The 24,110-nt window shown below is 45.7% G+C and overlaps 2 protein-coding genes across 2 annotated transcripts in view; one reads left to right on the top strand and one right to left on the bottom strand.

The window, feature by feature from the left end:
• The first annotated feature begins 143 nt into the window (after positions 1 to 143).
• nat8l (N-acetyltransferase 8-like) lies at positions 144 to 21,813 on the top strand. The gene is made up of 3 exons (XM_047577595.1): positions 144 to 2,789; positions 4,081 to 4,245; positions 14,127 to 21,813. The coding sequence occupies exons 1-3, from the start codon at positions 2,486 to 2,488 to the stop codon at positions 14,492 to 14,494; spliced, it is 837 nt and encodes a 278-aa protein (XP_047433551.1). The 5' UTR covers positions 144 to 2,485; the 3' UTR covers positions 14,495 to 21,813.
• poln (polymerase (DNA directed) nu) overlaps positions 20,256 to 24,110 on the bottom strand; it is a 59,500-nt gene continuing 55,645 nt past the window's right edge. Inside the window, exon 28 of the mRNA XM_047577565.1 lies at positions 20,256 to 23,869. Within this exon, the coding sequence (XP_047433521.1) occupies positions 23,783 to 23,869 (87 nt within the window). The 3' untranslated portion in view covers positions 20,256 to 23,782. The remainder of the gene's footprint in view (positions 23,870 to 24,110) is intronic.

The following is a 24,110-nucleotide window of genomic DNA, read 5'->3' as shown; positions in this document are numbered from 1 at the left end:
GGAGCTACTTTATTATATAGAGCACAGAAATCATCTGAGGGGACGTGAGATGGTTAAAAGAAGATGACAGAAGAAAATTTACGACACACAAATGTTCTGGTGAGACATCAGTTGATTTATTGATTATAGTGAGAAGTTTAGAGGAGAAATCAGTTGTTGTTGTTTCAAGCATCACAAGCTACATCCTCTAAAATCAGCATCCAGGGGAGTTTACACATTTATTAGTGACATCTTCAAAGTGGTACGTTAAAACAAACATCGACTGTTCTTACTGCAGGTCTGAAAACACATTGTAGCAGGTAACTCCTCGGTTTAGTCTCTCTGGGACACACACACAAATAATCACTCTCAATTGTGTTTTTTTTTTCAATTGTGGAAACATTAAACAGCCACTAGAACATAAAAAACGTGTTAGTGGAGGTTTCATCTTAACATTCGCGTCCCTATTTGCTACTGCTGTGTGCTGGAAAACTGAGGAAACAAACAACAACAAAAAACACCTGGAAAATTATTAATATTAAATGTAGCGTTGCCATATGTATAAGAGTTTAGCGCTTTCTCCCAAAGAGTAGAGAAAAAGAGAAAAAGAGTGTGGTGTTTTTTACAACGCTCCCGTTTAGTTGCTACACCACCCACAGCCTTTGAAAGCAGCACTACCTAGTCTCAACCTATAAGGGACACTGCGCATGCTCGGAACATCCACCAGACGGTCGGGAGCAGCGAGAAACCGCTGCAGAGGAGGTGTCGGTGTGTAGAAAAATCCTCTTTCTACCGCATTTCGGCGGCGCAAATGTCCGGAATGAGCAGTCAGGAGTTTGTGACTCCGCAGGATGTCTGCCCTCTTCCTCCTCCTCCTCCTCCCCCTGCGCTGCTCTGGCTAGGAGGAGGGGGTATACCTTGAGGAGGAGGCGGATGAGGAGGAGGAGGAGGAGGGAGTGGGGGTGGATGCAGCCTTATCAATAGCAGGTTGCCTCTGATGATCCAGTTCAAACTAGTTCTGCTTTACATATGAGACTGCGGCTCTGAGTGCTTCTACATTTCTACAAAGAGCTGAGGGAGAAAGAAAAAACAAAAACGCTTCCAAATGTCCAGACTTCTTCAGAACATTTTAAACTAACATGTATTTGGTTGTGCTGCACCCAAATGTATCCAGCATTATCACCTTTCTCTTATTTGATGAGGGTGAAACTAAAATGTTATGTAACTCGCTCGTCAAGCTGCACTCATAAAGGTGTAAATAATGCAAACGAAAACTTGGTCCGTGACGGTTTCATTTGGGATGATAACAGTCATTCACGGGGGAGTGTTTGGGCGACAACAAAGGACCAGATCAAGCGTCGTCATCTACCGCTGGCGCGGCGCGGCCGCGCGTAAAAGCCAGTAAATGTCGACGCCTTTGCTCAGTGCGCGACGAGTCGCCAGCAGATAGGGCTAATGGGAGGTTTCAAATGCGCAGTAAGGCGAGATTTAATCTCCATGTTGGGAGTGATGTATGACAGGAACCGGGTGACAAAGCGGAGGGAAGCCGTGGAGGAATCACTGCAGTGCAGCAGAGCTGTCAGTCAACCGGCAGAGGAGGCTGCACGCAGCACCAGACACCAGCGAGCAGCGGCTCAGTTTGAGCCTCCGCGGTGCCGGTTTATTGTCGAATCATCGGGATGTGACTGTATCCTCTGATATCAGCCTCTTCTCCATCCAATCAGACAATTTTATCTGCGCAACAACGCACATGTCTGCCATTATTTTAGATTTATGAGCTCTGCTAACTCAGCTTGAGCCAATCCCAGTGGTTAAACTCGCTTATCACGACCATACACGCTCTAATTTTTTTTTTATTATTATTATTTGTAAACGACCCGTCCTGATGCTAAGTCTTCCTCCTGTTTGACGCATCCCCGCATTACCTTGCGCCTTTTGTCCCGCACATTGCATCCTCCCAGCCACAAACAAACCGGGGATCCTCACCACTGTAAGACATTGGGAAGACAAACCTGCTCAGAAACAACCTCCCCACGCAAACTCCCGTCCACACGGGCCCCACTTTCTCAAAATACACACTCCGCCGGCACACATACATACATACACAAGCCGGTTCAGACGCAGAGAGAGAGGGAGAGAGAGAGAGAGAGAGAGGGAGCGGTGAGCCTGTCTCTCCCTCCTCCCTCGTCCACCAGCATCTAGCGACGCAGCGCTTCCACCAATCTGCGCGGCGAGAGGACCACCCCAACCCCTGAACCCGAATCTACCCGCCCTGCTCGCTTATAAATACCGCCTGGATCACACCGGCGAGTCTTGGTCTTCAGAAACGCTCAGGGTTGCAGCAGAACATCCCCCTTTCGTCTTATCCCCCCTCATCGTTTCGCTGTTTTTTAAGGAAATCTCACGCATCACCCATTTTCACTCTTCATCCTCTCCCCCCCTTCCCCTCCTGTTTTTTTCTTTTTTCTTTTCCGAACTGTAGTGGGGTTTTTCCGCGGCCAGTTGCATGCATTTTTCGTCTCCCAAAATGGTTTGCGAGACTAAAATTGTTGCGGACGAACACGATGCTATACCTGGGACGAAAAAGGAGGCGATCATGTGGAGCTCTCCTCCGTCCAGCGCGGCTCTAAACCCCGCGGAAGCCAAGGATGCGAGGAAAGATGCGGTTTTTATCCGAGAGTTCGAGCGCGGGGATCAGGAGGAGGTGCGGCGCATCTTTTACGAGGGTATTATGGAGAGGATACCCAACACGGCGTTTAGGGGGCTCAGACAGCAGCCGAAGACCCAGTTTATATATGCTCTTCTGACAGGTAAGTACCCTCACTACTTTTGCATCACGTTGTTTACTGTGTTTCAGCCCGGATTTCAAACGGAAAAACTTCCAAATGAATTCTTTTGTCGAGCTTTCTTTTGATGTCTCCGCCGTGAAGTGATTTATTTGGAGAAACTTGTCTTAAACCACACAGACGTCTAACGTTCCTCTGCACTATCTGACCCTGTAGGCGAGGTACAGCTAAGTCGAAATCTGTTGCAGCGCGGCTCCCTTTCCGCCGGCACACCGGCATGTCGCTCATCATGCAACAAAAGGCATGGCAGGCGCATGGTGCATGTGTAGAGCCGGCGGGGCCTGCCGCTGCCGCTGCCGCTCCTGCTTAGGATGAGGATGATGATGATGATGATGTGATGACATGCCGGTGTCGTGAATGAATGACTGAATGAACATTTCGAGGATCGGACCGCGGGGTGCGCGCCACGCGCCCGAAATCCACCCCGCAGCCGCTCCGCCGCCACCCCCACGCACCGCAACACACACGTTAAAAGTCCTTCCACCCCTTGCGGCGCGCACACGCACACTCCGCCTCTGCACAGCTGCCTATGCGCCACAGTCGTGCGCTGGTCTCGTTTGGCTTTTGTTGACGTCGCCGACCAAAAAGCCTCGTGCGTCGCAGCCGGTGCCGTTACGCACGTTAAAAAAAAAAGAAATCGTACGAGCAGAACAGACACAGCATTCGTAAACAAAAAACAAACAAACAAAAAAAATAATCCCTGTGTTTTAACAAGATCTTCCAAGGCACGCAGTTGAAACCGTGGTACATTTAAATCCACTATAATCATTAATTTTAATTTGATTGAAAACTTGCTGCCAAATTGAATCTCTTTTGTTTTATAGTAAACCGGAATAAACTAACTATCGCATGCCACGCAACATGCTTTGCGCACCATCCATCCTGCCCGTTACTGATTCCCTTTGCGCCCCCCAGCGTTACATGTGACTAATAACTCCATCACGGATTGCACTGGTTTGATGAATTCTCTTGTGTACTGGTGGGGGGAGAAACGGTTGTGCCCCTGCAGCTTCTTATGTGCTTTACATTGCAGCCTGAAGAATGCGGGCTTGTGTGAGAACTAACCTCTCCTGATTAAATTGCTGATACTGCGCCTCTGTATATAAAAAAAAATGTATGATGCTTACAAATGTCTTATTGTCTGCGTCTTTTTTTTTCTTCTTCTGTGTATGTGTGGGGTCAAATTCTGCCAAAATCAAACATGTGATTCTCTTTTCTGACAGGTTTCGTTTATTTTTCTTCCATTTCTCCATAGTAATGTGCTTTTTCGTGACCAAATCCGTCACGCTGACCTGCTGTGCGCCCTTCATTCTCATGGGCGCGCGCTACTACTACAGCAGGAAAGTTATCCAGAGTTATCTGGACTGTGCTCTGCACACGGACATGGCTGACATAGAGGCTTATTACATGAAACCCACAGGTAAGACGCAGGGGAAAACCTCCCTGTTCTCTCTGAATAATGACACGAATACATGTTGGGTCAGCGGGCGATGCTCATCCACTCTGCTTTAGCAAAGATTAACATGTCTGATGAGGCTAGTCATGCTTTTTAAAACTGCAGTAGAAAGGCTAGAATAATGTCATTAAAGGCAAAGACGCTGACAGGGCTTTTAAAATGTGGTTGGGTTTAGAGTGGTCGGCAAATCATCAAATATGCAGCTTGTCTCTCTGCTTTCCTTCTTCTTTCCCACCCCTCCTCCCTCGCTCTTTCTCCACTCCTTCCCCCACTCGCTTCCTCTCTGAGCTCCACTTGGCCACTGGGGCAGGGCCGGGGAGGGAGGGAGGGGAGGGAGGGGGGGGGTGCATCACAGGGCTATTGATTGTGTAGAGGAGTCTGCTGATACACTTTCTGCAGCATGCTCGGTGTCAGCAAGGCTCATTTCCTCCGCTGAAGTTTCTAATTGGAAAAATCAATCCAACCTTTGGCGTCACCTCATTCTGCTCAGGCGGTCGAGCCGCAAGCACATTTTTACACTCTCGCCCCGCCTCGTAACTTCTTGGACGCGTCTGCGCCGTTAACCCGAACCACGTGGCCGATATAAAAAGCAGGTGTTAGCTAAGCCACTCAATTGCCCCCCCCCACCCCCCCAACCATTGTCTGCTTCTCTCTGACATTATACCCTCTGGCTTGGTAATCCACTGCATAGACAATTGCAATTTAGCATTCCCATTATGGCTCCAGTGCTGTGATGGTTTAGAGGGGGTCAGGCACCGCCGCTCGTAGACAATGCTAATGATTATGACCGTGCAAACTCAATGGGCCCGGGGTCACGAACACCTGGGTACCGATGGTGAGGCTCCACTGATGTCGCCGTCATTAGTCATAACACGTGTAGCGCGTGTGCGGCGCTTTGTGTGCAGCGTGGACGGGGGAATGAAAACGTTTAGCGCAAAGAAGGCACAAAAAAAATCTGAAATGAGACATCCTCAGTCCACTAGAATTGAACTTTTGTGAGGTTGTTTGCTTATACCAACTAGAAACCACACACTTAAACCAGGGTTAGCTGAGTTAGGACTCTTATACCTTTATTATTATTATATCCTTATTTATTACCTTACTTGTTTTATACTATTCATTTGGATGACTTAGTTATGCAAGTCTGTGATGGTAAAGAGAAACTAGTGTCAACTAGTTCAATCAACAACAGATCCGTGCATGCTAAGCTAAGCTAAGCTAAGCTCATGTTAGCTAGTTACAGTGACTGTGTGCGGGAGGGTTCGGAGAATTTGCTAAATGGAGTCGACAAAAGTACTTGAGTTTGAGATATGTGCGTGCGTCTTATCCTTTGGATAGATGTGACGTACTGACGTGGGTGATCTATTTGAGCATCACTAGATACGTACTTCAGTCATTAAAGTAACTGCTCAACTAAATGAAAAGAAATAAGCAGCAATCACAGGAGTTCAAAGAAGCAAAGAGGGGATATTTGTTAGCTCAGGGTAGCAGAAGAGAAGTGACCGACTGAAGCTACATTTTGCTCTCCTCATGCCACAGCTACAACAATCAATACTCTTATCTCCTCTGTGTGCGTGTTGTGATCACTCACTCTGCTCCCCCTTAAGGCCAGCTGTCACCGCTTTCATTTGACCGGTAATAAAGTCAGAGCGTGTAGGTGGACAGGTTGTAAAACAAATTGAATTCACCATTGTTGAGTATAAACAGGGAAAACTCTATAAAAAAAAAACTAAAGACACAAAACAAACAAAAAACAGCTGCTGAATTTAACTGGTTTGAAATGAATGAGACATAATTTCAAATCCTCAATTCTGATTCACAAATACTTAATCTCCGTAAGTTTATTATCTAAATTCAATAGCTCAGTCAGTGCTTAACGGATTGGAAGCAATGCAATTAAAACTTAACTCAATCTGTTTATACACTCCGACTCCTCCACTCCTCCTCCTCATGTTTCTCTGTCCTTCCTCGGAGCCAACAAACCAATAACCAGTCAATCTGGAGATTAATGAATGTCCACCGGTGGCGTGTCAACTACAGAGCATTTGTTGACAGAAACCGTAAATGAAGACGAATGGCTTTTCGCCAATCGAAATCTTTTTTTTTTTTCCAGAAACCCACAGCAAACAGTTTTTCTGTAAACCTTTATCCACGAGCAGCTGCACTCATCAAATCACTTTGTTCCACTGCAGAAGACTTAATTCATATGTGTAAATTTGCATGGGTGCGTTATCAGATGGGGACTGCAGGAATCAGAGAAGGGAAACGAGATCCTAGAAAACGAATTCATGGAGAATCTTTATCTTTAGGCTTTAAAACAAGCGGTTGAATGTGCTTCCATTCACAGTCACAGATAGCTAAAAGACAGCCATGCTTTAATAAATGTTTCTGAGGTGGGAAAAATGTAACCGAGAAAAGCTTCGCTTCCGAGAAGTTGCTGGACCACATACCTTGTTAGTTGTTCAGTCACTGTAAAGCTGCTTACAGTCATGTAATGTGAATATGAGGGTGGGTGGAGGGTGTGACTAGACACTGGGCCAAAGCCTCTGTGGATATAAGTGATACTCACTCAGTCGTACCAGCTGATTAACGGTTCTCAGTCAGTCTTGCTGTATATGTATGGGGCTTCGCTCTAGTAGAGAGACCAGGTTTCCTCTAACTGTACCTGCTGAGCTTATTTTAGCTTTGAACGACAGAATGAGGGAGACAGACAGAGAGAGAAAGACACAACGTGCGAAGGGAAGAAAGGAGGTGAGCGTTAGGTAGGAAACGGGGGCATGCGCAGGAGGGCTGTTCTGAAACGTGTAATATATGCATGCGGGAGAAGCCGAGAGATCAAGAGCTTGCTGGTAAGCAGATAGACAAAGGGATCTCCTGGGGATATTTCTGACTCATCAGCTGAAGCATCTCAGATTAACAGGGCCTGCCGCTTCCCATCCTCTCCTCTTCCATCCCTCCCTCTTGTTGCTATTTGAGCCGCAGCGATTTCTTTCCGTGTAGCACCTGTATCGCTCCTCCTCCTCGTCTTCCGCTCCACATTTCATCTGTGCCGAAGGTGCAGGGGGAGGCGCTGCAGTGGCCAACCAGGGTTATCCATCATCCTGGCACAGAGGAAGCGATGTTTCCTCCCAGCAAAGGAAGCAGCCTTCGGTCTCGCTCTGAAAAAGTACAAAAATTCAATTTACTGGTCATTTGTTCAGTTATCTGTAGAAGTAAAAAAAAAAAAAAAAAGTTTCAGAGGGCTAATGTTTACCCTGTAGACACAAAGGTGAACGCTGATATATGTGGAAGTGAATCACGAGCACTAAACTCATCCATTATACTGTTAATCAGTCAATCAGTGACAAAGTAACAACAAAGTTACTAATGAAAACTATACAATAAAACAAAGCTTAATCAGTCGCTTTAGCTTTAAGATCCGTGTGTAGCATTAGCCAAGTTGTTGCCTTTACATCACTCCCTGACTTAGCTGCTCTCACATTATACATGCAGCGAAACCGGAGAACTCACTTGTCCATTACCTCGGCCGTACGCTGCGTGCGCGCGGCCATGCGCTATGTCCTGTCTGCTCAGTGTTTTGAGGAAGTGGAGGCCGTCATTAATAATGCATTGTGGTCTCACTAGCCTCGGCCTTTGTTTCGCATTCTGCTTAAATCAATGCCGAACAAAGGCGCTCATCGGAGAAAGTGGAGGACGTGTCAACAGCGGCGTCATTAATTACAGCGTGGTGCCTTTTCTCTCTCGCTCGACTCCGGCGAGTAATCGGGAGAATTTAACATAATAAAAAGAGCGGTTTTACAGCCTGTTATCAATAAGTCTGCCATTACTTTCGCGAGTCGAAAGCGACTCCTGCAGCTTGAGCCAAATATTATTAATTAGCTTGGCCACAGTTCACGCAGGAGCAGTTTATGTAAGTCTAGATCTAATAGGTGAGAGTCACATTTTGCATTTGTGTGCAAAGCCCCCCTCCTCTGATGACCTTTGACCTCAGGAATGAAGGCGAGGCAGCGGCAACGCAAACAAAGGCATGGACGAAGCTAAAAGTAGCACGTGTCTAAAATGTGGGCAGGTACCTGCCGGCTAGCGTACAAACATCCACAGATGTGTTGATGGGCAGGAAGGAAGGAAGTAAACACGTAATGAGCTCCTCCGCGCTAATGGAAATGTAAAGATGTGTCCGTAAAGCCGACGACACACAGCTCACGCCTTCTTTTACATTAAACATTAAAGGTTGGTGTAAGTCTGCATCAAGTCAACGCACAAGTCTAAAATTAATCTTGGCTTCGCGACAACTAAATGATGCATTCTGTGCGGCTGGTGCGCGTCTGCGAGCACAACCGGGAGGCGTGTCCGTTCGCCATCGCCGGCCCACGGTGCAGGAGAAAACTGCTGATGTGGGGGTTATATGTGACAGGCTAATCTATACTCCCAGCATGCACTCTGACCCCGAGGAGCAGGGCGTGTCTGGTCTGTGTCGCATTAAGGAGGCTGCGTGTGCGTTTAGAAAGCACCTTCGAGTTTTTTTTTTGTATCTTTAAATCTGCAAAATGATAAAAGATAAAATTAACGAACAGGTATTTTGCTATTTGCCAGATGTTTCTGTTACACAAATATGAAAATATGGAACTGATTCACTGTTGACTGGCCCATTGGAAGAAAGCATGCGTCTTTTTTAGCAAATAAAGTGATAAAAATACACAATGATTTAACACAGCAATGCAAGAATAGTAGGTGGAGATCTTGACAGCAGCAGAGATGGTGCCAGGGTCAGATTAATCATGCAGTGATGCAACGCTTTCAGTTCAGAGCCACTTAATATTCCTCCAAACAATGACTCTTGACTGTTTTACTGTTAGCAGCAAGAAGTACAGCCCAGTGAGGCGGCGTCTAGACTGAAGCTTTATCATCTGAATCGGCCCTGTACGTTTCACCTGAAGGAAAGGAGAGTAATCTCGTTAGGCCCCATAAAACCGTTTTTTTTTTTTTCTCTTTTATACAGGTATCACATCACAACTTCATCCAGTATTTAACGCTCCCGCACACATGCATGGTGGCATATTAATGCGGCTGTAGTGAAAGAAATTAGATCTGCTGCATTAAGAACACGGTAATCAGATTTTGGCTTGTGTGAGAATCATTACCGATTTACCGAGCGCGCAGCTCTTCCTCTGCTTCTCGCCTTCACCCTGCGCCTGATTTATTTCTCGTCTCGAGATCATCTGTATCCTCCGGGTCCCCTCCCCCCTCCGCAATAATGGCAGATCCTCCGTCCCCCCCCCCCCCTTTTTTTGCGTTTGTATGCCCTAGCAGCAATAATGGATCCTTTCAGGCTCATCACTTTTACTGTTAACACAGGCGCCTCGCCTCCATCCTCCTCGGCTCGCTCCTCCTTTCAGAGACGACGGATGAACGGCTTCTCCTTTTTAGCCCCTTTTCCTCTTTCTCTGACTCCCCTTCCCTCAGTGAGTAAGCTCATTCATTCGAAGTTGCAGTGACACAGATGCTTATGTTTTAAAAGGCGGCGCACTGTATCGCTGGCGTATCGAGTTTTACTCTTAAGCAGCTGCAGCTTAATGCCTTTAAAAAAAAACGCCTTTTGTGGTTACTTGAAGGACTACGCAGCTTCTCCCTTGCTGAGCGGTTAGAAAAGCAGCTTCGGTGCCATGAAGTCACTAGTTCGATTCCCCAGTGCTCATTGCTTATATGCCTTGAAGCCCGCAGACAGCTCCCTGGGCGTCCCATTGTTCTAGGGGGCTGGAGAACAAATTCCTCGGTGCAGTGCCAAATATGGCAAATAAAACTGATTCGATTTCTATGGTATTCACTGGACACGTAGATGGGAGCTGCAAGATAAACAGTGGAGTGATTGACTTGAGCCTTCCCAAAACTTTAACAAGTGCATTTACAGCCTTGGATAAGGGTTTAGGAAAGTGTTCTTCTTGTGAACGTTTGGTCAGATTCCTAGTTTAATATGGTCTGAATGCATTATTCATTCCCACCTACTGCTATTTCGTTTTCTTTGGCTAGCAGTGAGTTCAATGTAAATTCCCCCTAACGGCAGAAACCTTATAGGCCTCATAGGCATTCAAAAAAAAAACAAAGCAAAGAAAGAAAAACATGACCAAATATGACTGCTGGCTATATACAGTATCTAGTCTCAGCAAAAGAAAACAGACTATGACACAACCTTCAAAACACTTCTGAGAACGACCACTTGGGAAACAGGTGTACAGTTTCCTGTAATATGCTGCTGTCAGCGTTGAGGAGTCGTTTTCACAAATCGCAACATCACCTGTGAGAGCGAGTGGCTAACTTAACGCACCAAGTGCAAAAGACATAATTAAGAGATGAGGCTGTGTAAGGTTATTAAGAAAATGCTGATACAAAACACACCACAGAATTCTCCTCCCTATCTGAACTATTGGAGACACTACATGGTCCTATAATCTGCAGAACTGGACAGTCTGAATATTCCCTTATGTCAAAGTTTGCAGTGACAGTGTTTTAACTAGCTAGTGATTCAGCACATTTCAGCTATTTCTGCAACGTGTAAGAAACTCTAAGAAGCCAATCATGCACAACATTCATCCCCCAAAGCTCTTCTAAGCTCGGCATCTCATTTGTCGTCGTGTTTCTGCCTCCTCTTTCTCTTGATCTAAAACACTCCTGCGCCGCAGCGCTCCTTCATCTTTCCATTCCTCTCGCTGCCTGACGTCCTCCCAGCAGAGGTAACGGCGGGTCACTGAAGCCACTCCGTTTAATGGCTGCGCAGCCGGACGCAACGGATGTAAAGTTCCCAGAACCGCGACGTCAGCGCTGCTTTTGAGCCCCCATAAGAAGGGGAGATCAAAATTTTGCGAAGTGTAGCTCATCGTCCCATGCGAAGAACCCAGCGTTCTCTTGAGGAAAGTAATGCACAGTGTGACGAACAAAAAGGCGGAGCGGTGGGAAGCGTGCGTGCTTCCCTGTGCTGTCCTGATTCCTGGCATAGGCTCAGATCAGACAGATGGTCAGGAGGGCTTTATGGAAGCATCCCCCCTCACCCTCCACCCCTCCCTCCTGCACCTTCAACACACACACACACACACACAAGCATTATGCAGGCAAAGAGCGACAGGAGACGACACTGCAAATTTGACATCTGTCTGCGATAAAACAACGCTCCGCGGTCACAGCGAATGCTTAGAGACACTTAACCTGTGACTGTTAGTTTTAGCTGGAGAAACAATCTCCAAAGTACTGAAAAATTAGGTTCACACCGTGGCGCCACAAAACACCCGAGAGAAATGCGTTTGATTGCAAGACTTATTCAAAAATAATACCATGTAATCAGTAAAACTGTGCAGTCATCTGACGTACGTGTTCGATTAGCCACCCCCTTGACTGCTGAGTTTTCCTGCTGAGGTCAGAAAAAAAAAATATCTGCGGGCTTCAGGGAACTACCGATTGCCCGTCTTATATTTGCAAAATTTAACACCCCTAACAGATTAGTGCAACACTGGTTGCACACTTGGAGGGAGGGGAGTACTTGGAGTTTCCCGCTGCTGCTGCAACCCACACATCACAGTTGTTTGATTCAGGAACAGAAGCCTCTGGATCAGCTTAACACAGGGCCTGCAGGGCCGTCAAATCCCTGCTAACAAGCGGGACACCAGCAGAAGCATGATGTCAGTTTCACTGGCAGTTGGTGTGTGTGTGTGTGTGTGTGTGTGTGTGTGTGTGTGTGTGTGTGTGTGTGCGTATATGTGAGCGAGAGTTAGACATTCAGCTGAAAATAAAGGAGAAGTCCACGGCTCACGCACCGGTTCAGTTTCTCCGTGACAAGCAGATGGCCTTCTAGCCCAAAACCATGTAACCGCTGCTAATACGTGCCGTAGATGCTGCTGACGTAACTGAAACAGCCATTTGAACGTAGTTAGGTAACTAAAGCAGCAGGTTTTTGAGGGTGCTTTTCTTTGAAAGATTAGAATCGGTCAAAGAAGCGACGTCATCACTAACATGATAAGCTGGTTTTAAAAAATCACATGGCTTCAAAGGAAGACGCATGACGATGCATTCCATTAGTTACTTGTGACATTTTCCTGTGTGATGCTGGAGTGGTATTAAACATCCCAGGAAGTAGTGATTAGATTATTCAGATTAGATGTGTACATGTCTCCAGATTTCTAGCGCTGAAATGACAACATTTCGATGGAGCAAGCTTCCAAATAAGCTAGAAAAATCTTAAATGAATGTAGAGGTGCTCTGCACTTTGTGTTTTGTCCCTTTTAAACTCAACTATTAACACTTAAAAATCTCAAAGGGGAAAATAACTCACAGGGTTACAAAGTGCAGCATGACTAGAGCTCCAGATCAATGTAAAAGGCTGACATTCAAGCACTAAGCTGTACTCTGGTGGAGGAGCATTGTCTGCTGACATTTTTATCTATATTGGTCTAACTTTGTTTGTCTGTATGTGCGTTAGCCTTTTTGTCTGTCAGCAGCATCAGTCTGATTGACTCTGGGATACAGTCAAACTTTGATACAGTCCAAACTGCTGTGAAAATGTCAATGTTTTAATTCTGTCTGTGAAGAAAACAAAATTAACCTCCTGAAATGTAATTCTGGAAAATGGCCCCTTTCTTTATTGAATCCCAAAAAAATGTTGTCTTCAAGTGCAGCCTGCCGTTCATGCGTCAGTGTCTCTGCTCCAATAAACTGTGAACCCTAAGTGTAGCCTCTCTGATGCCTGTGCTTTTAATCAGCAGAGTTGTACTGAGTGGGTAAAGCAGTCAGGTCTCGGTACACTCATCTACTCACTGCATCTGTTCTTTACTCTGTCCAAGTCAGTACAACATGATGCTAATGGAAGCACAGGACATTCATCAAACTCTCTGATCCAACCACTGATGTCCATCCAGTTATTGTTTTCATCATTCCAGTTTATTTTGCGCCTTGATGCCAATTATGAGGGCATACAAATATTCCACTGACAGAAATTTAAGACACGGTCAAGGGATTCACAGCATATTGGAGCAGCTAAACCTGCTAACCCTAACCCACTTTTACATCTTGAAGGAGCAGTTCAATATTTTGAGGAATGTGCTCATTGGTTTCTTTTCTTAGAGCAGGATGAGAAGGGTGATACTCTTCTACAGCCAGCAGCCACTTAGCTATCTTAGCATAAAGACTAATAAAAAAAATGCAATCTGTATTTATTAAACAATAATAAAATGTAAGATTTAGTTAGGTTAAATTGGGTTAACAAAGGACAGAGCCAGACTGGCATTTTCGGTCATTATGCTAAGATCAGCTAATTGGATTATAGATCCATTTTCATATTTACAGAACGTTTATTGGAAGCATATCCCCAAAGTATAGAAATATTCCCTTAATAGTTTTAACATAAAAAAAAAAAAAAAGCTTGCGGTATTTTATTTACCGTAACTCAATGATGGGCAAGAAAGTGTAGCTGAACACTGGGAAGTTGCGCTTTCTGGGGGAAAAAAAGCTGCCATTACGGTAATGATAACGCACCGCTGCTGTCGGCTGCAGGTTGGGGAGAGAACCAGGAAAAGAGGGTCGTTTGTAGGAATTTGTTGGTAAAAACGAAGTTAGTTATACCCTTGAAATGTCACGAAGGTACAACTTTCCAGTGTTCAGCCACACTTTGAAATTTGTCAACAGGGCAAACCACTGTGAGTTACGGTAATTACCGTATTGCGGTATTACGATAATCAGTTACCGCGTGCTTTAACGCACCAGAGTCGATACGTTAAGGCTTTAAAGGGTTAAGAGTTTATCTGTATGTCCAACATTTGCAGTAGCTCTAATGTTTCCAAACTTGTCCCTTTGGTTTCTGCCAGGTTCCTGTTTCTGGGTGGCGGTGCTTGATGGACGGGTGGTGGGCATCGTGGCGGCGCAGGGCCGTGAGGATGACAACACGGTCGAGCTGCGGCGCATGTCGGTGGACTCCCACTACCGCGGCAAAGGCATCGCAAAGGCACTCGGTCGTCGCGTCCTGGAGTTCGCCGTGCGCAACAACTACGCCGCCGTGGTCCTCGGCACTACGGCCGTCAAGTTGGCCGCCCACAAGCTGTACGAGTCACTGGGCTTCCGCAGAACGGGCCGGAGCGAGGACTACAGGCTACCCGGGATGAGCCGCTCGCCGCTGGAGAGGCTCTTCTTCCAGATCCGCTATAGCCGCTACCGCCTGCAGCTTCGTGAGGAGTGAGAGGTGACAGGGAGAGGGAGAGAGAGAGATGGAGAGGGGGAGATGGAGAAAGAGAGGGACAGAGAGAGAGAGAGAGAGAGAGAGCAACAACCCTCCTTCACCTGAGAGCCCCGACAGCATCCTCTCCTCTGACAGCTTTTATTTATTTTGTGTCATTAGAGATAACTTTGAGTACTACTTAACACTATTTCATCTTAAAGTCACTAACGTTTTTTTTTTTTTAATTTTATTTACTATTCCGCTTTTGTTGCTGTTGTTTTTGTATTTTACATTTAAAAAAAAAGAGTTTGTTTCTTTTATTAATCTATTTTTTTGTATCTTTACCCCTCCCTTTCCACCGTGGGAGAAAAAAAGAAGAAGGCATTTTTAGAAAAGACGTCCAACTGGTCCCCCCCAACCAGACACCCTCACCAGCCCCTCGAGCTCCAAGACCACGTGACTCGAATCAAAACTCCCCTTCATTACTATTCCTCCTGTTTCCTCCTCCCCCCAAAACCTCAAGCCTTCCCTTCCACGTTCCTTTTAGCAAAACTCAGCCAACGGGGTTTAGATGAGAGTCATGTCACTGGGGTTGAACAGATCAGTGGATGGGTGGGGAGGGGCAGATATCGCTTCCTAAAAAGAAGAAAACACACACACACAAAAAAAAGTGTTTCTTCTGCTACGCAACCTGACGCACTCTCTTTTGTAAAAGTCTTGCAGTGTCAATATTTGTGCGTGCGTTGTGGACAGAGTGTGGCCACAAGCATGCACAAACCAAGCCGTTTGGCCAGTCTCTCAAGACACCATATTGAAGCACAGCGAGAGTGTGTTACTGACCCCCACAGTGAGAGAGAAGGATGACAGGATGGCTACCGGAATATGCACCGTGCGTCCTGGATGGACATGAATCAGCACAGTGCATCTTCCTCGCGCGCCGTCCTCTTTGCTCTCCTCGCTGATTGCTTAATTGGATCTCTCCTTCCTTTCTGTTGTTTTTTTTTTCTGGATGAATCGCTCCTTTTTTTCCCCAGCAGAGTCGTGAAAACGGCCTCTGATTGGTTGAGGTGATGGGAGGGTGGAGCTTTCTCGCTGAGGGATCCCAAGAAATGATATAGCTGCATTTCAGAGCTTGTGCGCGTGTGTGTGTATGTGATTGTTGAGAGTATGTTGCTGTGTGTGTGTGTGTGTGTGTGTGTGTGTGTGTGTGTGTGTGTGTGTGTGTGTGTGTGTGTGTGTGTTTGCTTGTGTGTGTGTCTCTCTTGAGGATGTGGTCAGTCATTAGACCCAGCCTCAACAGACTACGATGAACCTATCTAACTAAACATTAACTCCTTTCTATGTGTGCTTTAAAAACTGTTTACTGATTGAATCGAGATCAATTCTGACATTTTAAAGATGCGAATTAGCAATTTTATAACTTTAAAGAAATTACCACGTTTAAATATGCAAATTTTACTGTCAAAACTACGACAATTACAAAGTAGCTACAGTCAACGCTCCACATACTTCATCCAGGTTATTGGGGAACAACTTGGCTATGACGTGACTACTAGCAATACTTGCAAACCTACAGTACATGACTGAGCACAAATAGCAAATAATTATTTCAACTACTATACTGGCATTAGTATCCTCTCTCCCTCATGTATTTTTACTGTGCACACAGCTGAAAATCCATGTAGAGAACGTCAAACTCCTCCCGTTACGCCTCTCTCCAACTCCATCCTCCGACCATATAACCAGCAGTAGATTAAGCCATCCACTACTCTGAGCCTAAGTTGTGTCATCAAAACCATTTGTAAAAAGCAAAAATACAAAAAAAAGCACATAACATTAAAAAAAAGTAATAAAAAAAAATTTATAAAAATAAAATAATACAAACGTAATTGTCACAAAGTTAGCACTGACCCTCCCGGCCTTGCTCTCCTCCCCCCATCGAACTCTTCCTCCCCGCCATTCACGAATCTGTCTGCAACCCTGGGCTAGACCATACACCCTCCTCCATCCGAACCCCGCGCACCCTCCACCGACCGTCGACCGACCTATCCTGCACCCGAGGCCTCATCCATTCCCCGCCCGCGTCTGCATGTGCCACAGAGCCTTGCTGCACTGCTTTTATTATTCCATCTGAAGCTTGATGAACCCACCCTCGACCCCACTCCCACTCTGATGTCATCTGGGCAGTGTGACGCACGCCGCCTCTGCGACTGCGGGTGCCGGGGTTGCGCGCGATGTACGGCTGTACGGGTGTGGCGTAGGGCTGCCCAGACAGCGCGAAGGTGTGTGTGTGTGTGTGTGTGTGTGTGCGTGCGTGCGTGCGTGTTCAGAGTTGGTACTCTCACCGACTGCAGCACTGCCTGGATGACATCATGCCTGCCAGCCAACCAACTGTAGAATGCAAAAAGCAATGCAAGTGTGGCATGCCTCTGTACCCAGTGTGTGTACGGTGCCTGCCCTGGAAAAGTGTAGAAAAAAAATTGATGAAAAAATATATATATATATACTATATATATACATACGTAAAAAGAAAATAAGCTTCTTTTTAAGATAAACATATAAAAGCAATGTGTGTTTCTTTGGAAAAAAAATAACTGTTTGCATGAAACGTGTCTTTGAATGCAAATATAACTTTTAGGGGAGAAACTCCTAGCACATGGCATACAGTGGAAGCATCTTTTTCTTTTTTCTCGTAACGGTTTACGTCGTTTTAAGTTCACTGTAATACGAGACAAGGGTGAGAAATTAATACCAGCCAAAAGCCAGTGCTCACAAAAAAACCTTTCAGCCAACCGTCGTGTAGAACAGGATGTTATCCATCCCTGGCCTGGCTGGAGGACAAGAAGGTTCGATTGCCTCCTTGATCGCAGTGGGAAGCATCATAGCTTTTCTTCTATTAGACCAGCTTGTTGTAAGGTTGCTAGATGCTCTGCAGGACTAAGATTTACTCTGGGAATGATATAAAACGAAACAACTATTGTAAAAATCATGTAGCTCACTACTTATATCGAGTGAAGCCCTTGAGCAAATTTGTTCCATGAAGATAAAAGCGACACAAGTCAAATGTTTAGACTTGGCTCCAAGTAATTACTGCGCTTCCTGTCAAGTGTCCTAAAACATCAAACTTTTCTTTTGCATCTAATTTGGATTAAATTTGCCACACGTATGTAATCCCATGAAGTCCCATGGTTCTCAACCTTTCCACCCTTAGCTCCTTTAGTTCAAGCCATGTGAAACGAGACACTTCGAGAGGAGGTTTAGTCACCGATGCGTTTAAAGTTAAACAGAGTCGATCCGACACTTCCCTAAAGTAAAACACAAGGCACAAAAGCACTGAGAGCGTTAAACGACACTGTTTCCAGATGTTTTCAGTGGCCCAACATGTGGAGGATGCCTCACGCCACCTTGATGCATCTGCTTTGAACTTGGTTGTTGCTGGAGAGTCAAAACGAGACCGCGTTCTGTGACTGCTTCTGGAGCGGCGGCGGCCACTGGCGTTCGCACAGGCTCCCAGAAACGATCAGACCGCACCGCGTGTTTCACCTCAATTGAAAATCTGATGTCAGAGCTGTGAAACGTCAGTGGCGCTGAGGATTCAGATTTCCTCACAGAAACACCACGGCAGAGGCGGACGTCGTGCGTTAGTTGTCCCCGCCGGCGCCGCGCGACTCAACCAGTCTCGAGCGGTTGAGAGTGAGAGATGGGTTTTCCTGAGGTGGATAGCAAACATGAGAAAACTGTGGGCCTGATGTTGTGGAAGAATGTGAAGTCTGTCAATTCTGAGCCATTTCTGCTGCTGCCAATCTCAGTTTTTGCCTGATGAAATTTTTTAAAAAGCTCCTAAATGTATTTTGGGGGGAGAATTATTATCCACATTGGTACATATTCTGAACAAAGGTAATATCATTAGAAAACGCCTTTGCCAAGGCCTTATGCACTGGAATCAAACCCTGGAGTTCAAATATCTTGTGGACTGCATGGCTTAAGGGGTGACTTTGAATTTAAAGATGAAGTGCACTGACTAAAATGCATTTACTTCTAGTCTGAGCAATGTCTGTTTTCTACTCCATGTGAATGCTATGCCCTGTGAAGTCTTGCCTCTATTAAAAACCGGTGTGGCATACACGATGTTAGAATGTAGTGATTAAACTGTATGCAACATCTACCAGAGTGTACATTTAGTTACACGCCGTTCCTCTGAAAATGTTCTGCTGATGTACAATCCAAAAACAATCTCACACCTTTTTCTCAATTTGCTTTTTTTTTTCTTTTTTTTCCCCTGTGATTTGTTTGAGTGAGCTTTCCTATTGGTTGAGGTTTGAGGAGGTTTGAGGAGGTATGCTGCGTTAGCGCCTCTCGCGCTGGAGAAGGCTCTTTTAGTTCAGAGTGCTTTAGAACCCAAAAGTCTGACGTTCGATCTCTGATGACCACGGCAGAGGCACAAGCTGAGGCTACTGAAACTTCAACTTGGGCAGTTTTTTTTTGTTTTGTTTTTAAATTAAGTGGCCACCTTAAGTTCAGACGTATCAGTCGAGATCAACATTTCGTTCAGTTTATCTACCGGTAAAGGAGCATAGAATTCAAACCTGCACAAATGTACAGATCCCGTGGGTGTGTTGTGTTACTCGGGTGGAGTGTGTCTTCGCTCAGCAGGGCAAACACTCACAGGCATGAATGTAAACTGCCAACATTTTATGTTTTAAATCTTTTTTTTTTTTTTTTACTTTGGGAATGAGGAAGAAAAAAGGTTAAAATCAACTGTCGGTTCTTTCATTAAGTGACTAAACCACTACATTAGATGTTAGACATTTTGTGTGATTGTAAATAGCTGTAACTCTACCTACTGCTAATGTATTATTTACTGCGACCTGTCATCTTTTGCCGGTTTCAACCAATCCTGACGGAGTTCACTTTTTTTTTTTTTTTTTTGTCTCAGAAAATGGTTGTCGCCTGGAATGTTCCACCTAAAGAGGAGGGCGAGGGGCGAGGGAGGAATGTGCCACATTGGCAGTTAAAAGAGGGGGTATGGGGCGGAGGAGGAGGAGGAGGAGGTCTGCAGCAACAGAGCTCCACAGCATGGACTCCCTCTCTCTCTCTACCTCTGGTGAGGATTTTTTGCTCGGCTGTAGCAAATTCAGAAGGACTCACTCTGGACTGAGGCCACAGGTGCCAAGAACACAAAAGCACTTGTAGCACAACTGTGTCTTGTTTTGCTATGACAGAACAGGTAGTTTTGATTTTTTTTTTTTTTACATTTCCTATGAAGAATACGGATAAAGTTTCTCTTTCTCCTGTACTATCGACTGTATGTATTAGAAGCGTATATACAGGACGTGATACCATCGTGTATAATTCACTCTACGGCCCGTGGCTATTTTTGGAGGTGGAAGTTTGCCAAAGGTGACAGTAACTGCTGCATTTCTGTTCCTTACATGCCGATATTTTGTTCAACACAAGCCTGCACACTGACTTGTTATTATTTGGAAGAAAAAAAAAATCCCGCCCACGTGCCATCTAGTCAAGCAATAAATACAAACAGAGAAAACCACAAAATAATGACATATTATCTACATGGATTTTATTTAAAATATGAAATGCTGCATTGATATTATATATCCCTTTTACTGTATCAATTAGTGGCGGTGATGCCAACACAGTATTGGCATTGTAACATTACCACTCATTATAGCGAAGCCTGAAGGGGTGTCTGATTGTAAAATGTTTTCGTTTTTTTGTATTTTTCTTTACAAAAAGGTGTCAAAGATGTGTTTTTTTTTTTAAAAAAGAAACTCGAAGCTGAAGTACACAGGTGTACCTCTGCATATTTGTACAGATGTCAACAGGAAATGACAAGAGAGGGGATGATGGATGCTAAAGAGTGAGCAGTTCAAGCAGACAGGAAAAAAAAAAAAAAAAAGATGGTGCAGCTGCACTCTGGAAGTGCTCTTAACTGTATTTAACCACAATCACTTCTGGTTAACTCACACCGCGACACAGAGACACGCACTGCAGCGCCACTTCTGTCTGTGGGACTGGATCTAATCGGTTAAAAAAAAAAAACAGCTGTCTAAATCACAACCATGTTTCTTACAAGTGGGATTCAAAGTCTTTTTTTGAATCTACAAGTTAGTAACTGTAAAGTTGTAAAGTATATTTTACTGTAAATAGCATCTGGGGGTCATTTTTACTCCTTTTGTAACTGCAACTGGGGATTTAAAATATATAAAAGTATATTTTAAAAAAAAATATTTACAGCATTATTACAGAGATTCTACAGCAGCGCAGGTGTCTTGATCTGCGCTGCCTCACAGCGATTCCCACAACGAGTAACAGCAGACACTTTCGCAGGGAACAGTGCACACCATCTTAGCCCTCGTGTCCGAACGCTAATGCGTCCAGACACTGCCTTTCTTGTCCCGCCTGTCTGCTTGAACTCTCAAGTCGTCGGGGAGAGCCCAAACGGCGGCGACTCTTGTTGGCTCGTAGCGCACGCCGGCCACGGCCGCGAGCGTCTGCGGCTCTGGACCGAGCTATCCGGCTATACAGCGAGCCGCCGCCGCGCAAGTGGCTCTCTCTGCCCTGGAGCCCTGTCATGGCTGTCGTCTGTTGCCAGGAAACCGACCCGCACAAAGCACAGCAGGGGATTGATATGCAGCCGCACTGTGGGGAGGCAGGCAGGTCAACCAGCCGGCCTTGATCAAGGAGTAGGAGGAGGGATTGATGGATGGACGAGACGGGAGGGGGCTTTAAAATGCAACTGAGGGCACTTTCTGCCCGAAGCGTTTGCGGGACCTGTAGGGGAAGGGTGAGGAATCGGAGAAAAGAGGCTCTTATAGTCGGGTGGAGAGCAAACACCGCTCGGGGCCCCGCTAGGTTAGAGAGGTTACGTAAAGGCGTGGAAATGACTCTAAAGAACGCAGGGTTAAAATTATAGCCAGTCACGCTGTGGGACACGATTCTCGTGACCGGTGTCGGGACGAGCACGGGGGTGACTTAGCAGATTCAGTGAGTCCCAGGAAGGTGAAGGACAGAAAGAGACACTGTAAAACTGCGTAGGCACTGCTGGTTCAACCGGTCGGCCCCCGACCCTCAGTGAGACTGCAGCTCTGGTTTTTATTGGGGTCTATTAGCTTTCAGTTCCCTTTCTGCCATTCTGTTGAGAAACTGCTGTATTACCACCCGGGATTACTCTTATTATTGTGATTAACCCTTTCTTTTATACTGACAACACCTGGAACACTGTATAGATGTAAAGATGGGATTTCTTGCATTATGACGATGACTGAACCATGGATGTACATATATTGTATCAATTAAAACGACGATGCATTAAGCTTTTACACGTTGCACCGGTAAGATGTTGTTCTTGTCTCGAACGAGGCGGCGGGGGAAGAAGAGGAGGAGCGAGACGCGCCTCAGACGTCAGACTGGAAGTGACACGAGTGTCGGCGGCCGCGAGGATTTGCGCCGCGGGGTCTACTCACGCGTCATGAGTCGGCTCGGGGAACATCACTCTGTTGCCCTTGACGACCGGAGTCTTCAGAGGGGACGCTGCGGCTCCTGTTAATGGAAGAGGTCATTAAAGTGAAGCTATCACTCAGTCAAATGAACATAGTGGTAACGTCACTCACATCTTCAAGAGGAAATTAGCTGAGGTTTAAGTACATTGAATGATATTCTTCCTTTGATGAGCCATTTATACACACACACACATATATATATAGTTTGATACAAATAACAAAGCAGTTCGCAACACACTGATAAACACCTTTATTGGTATTTGCTTTACCTCCACACCCCGGCTCCAAAAGTGCAGAGTGCCCTCTAGAATGTGCACATACCAGTCTCACGCTTCCCCTGCAAAGTGGGGGAAAAGGCCCTGCACTCTTAAACCACAGAACAATGAAAGAATAGAGGGGCAGATTTCCATAACACTGTCCATCGCTCTGGCTCCGAACTGCTCACAACTGACCCGGTGAGAAAAGCGTCTTTCACATTGTCAAGAGGAGAGCATATTCCAGTCAGTGGAAAAAAATGAACTGCCCGAAGGGGCTGGGAAAAGAAAGAAAGCCACAACGGCTGGCGGGTACGCCGGATATATCTCACAATGCCACCTTTGCCGTTTCCTATAATTAGAAACCAACGAAGTGACATTTCAAATAGGGGGTTTAAAACGTCACGGACCCATTTTGTTGGCTTAAACGGTCTTAATTGCGGGACAATGAGGGACATTAGAAGTCTTGCTGTGGCTGGCGTCGACACAGAAACTCGGTCAGTGTGCCTGGGAGCCAGCAAATGTGTGTGAGGGTGGATGCGTGGACAGAAAGTGTGACTGCCTCTGGTGTGCGTGTGCGTGCGTGTGTGTGTGTGTACGCGTGCGTACGAGTATTTGTGGAATGTGTGTGTGGGACACAAACGGCACAAAAGGGGCGAGTGGGCTCGAGTCAAGTGTGCAGATAAAGGATGAGCCGGAGAGAGCAAAGTAATGGATGCTCACGGTCGAGATTAGTATTAGATAAAAAGGAGATGACTTGCCTTGAGTTGCGTGAATGCAACCGACACAAGGGGAAGTTTAGTAGAAGCAGGCGGCTCGGAAAATATCAGCTCCAAGAATGCTGCACTTGAGCATGCAAATTAGAACAGGACATTATTTTAGGATTAATACTTGAGATCAGAGACGTTTTCAAGCGCACACAGGGTTTATTCACAAACAACAAATACAAGGAAAAAGTGTTTAGTAAAAGAAGGTACAGTCTTATTTCAGGTATACAAAACTACTCATTTTTAAAAACCATGCTGAGAGAGCCAATTTTAGGAACCAATAAATATCGAGCCCTTGAACATGGAGCTTCACCTTGGCAACAAAGCAGAGAAAACATCTCTGGTCCTAACAAGATAGTGTGAAAATGGAGGAGGAGAGGAGGAGGAGGACAAGGAATCTTTTTTTTTTTGCAGGATGGAGTGGGAGAGAGAGAGAGAGAGAGAGAGAGAGAGAGAGAGAGAGAGAGAGAGAGGAACTGGTGCAATCCGGTCTACGGCTCCTGCCGTTGCCCCCGGATACGGATGGAGTGAAAGCAAGAACTGGGAGCTGCAGCTGCCTGGTTTCCATAGTGACGTGGATGCAGGACAAGTGAAACAGAGCGATAATGGGAGGGAGAAATGGAACAAGAAACCCAAACCGGGAAGATGGATGTGAACAAACCGGGAGGAAGAGAGACAGAGGAAGACTTTTAAAGGTGAAAGGAAAGAAGGTGCCACACATGCAGCGTGGCGGTAAAGGCCCTGCTGAAGGGAATGAGATGGATGTAGTCAAGCAGAGGGCGACCTGAGGGGGATGTTAAGCTCAGACATGGATCCCCAAGACTTGCCACTGGAGACTGCCACCTTCAGGGGGACCTGGGAAACACACAGAAGAAAAGAGTAGAGTCCTAGTGTTGGCATGTGTATAAGCTCACAGGGATTTACTTTATGAACTGTTGATGAACAAGAAAACTGGGCACAAATCTAATGCTGACACAACAGTTGCATTTACAAGTTAAAGTTGTGACTATAAATAAACTACGTTGTGACATTAGTCTTAGCCCTGTGGCAGCAAACAAATACACAACTTTGTATTTCTGATTGAACAAAGACGGGG

This window comes from Mugil cephalus, chromosome 1 (genome assembly GCF_022458985.1).
Source record: "Mugil cephalus isolate CIBA_MC_2020 chromosome 1, CIBA_Mcephalus_1.1, whole genome shotgun sequence".
Classification (NCBI taxonomy): Eukaryota; Metazoa; Chordata; class Actinopteri; order Mugiliformes; family Mugilidae; genus Mugil; species Mugil cephalus.
Note: the sequence above shows the minus strand (reverse complement) of the source record. Positions and strands in the feature narration are given on the sequence as shown.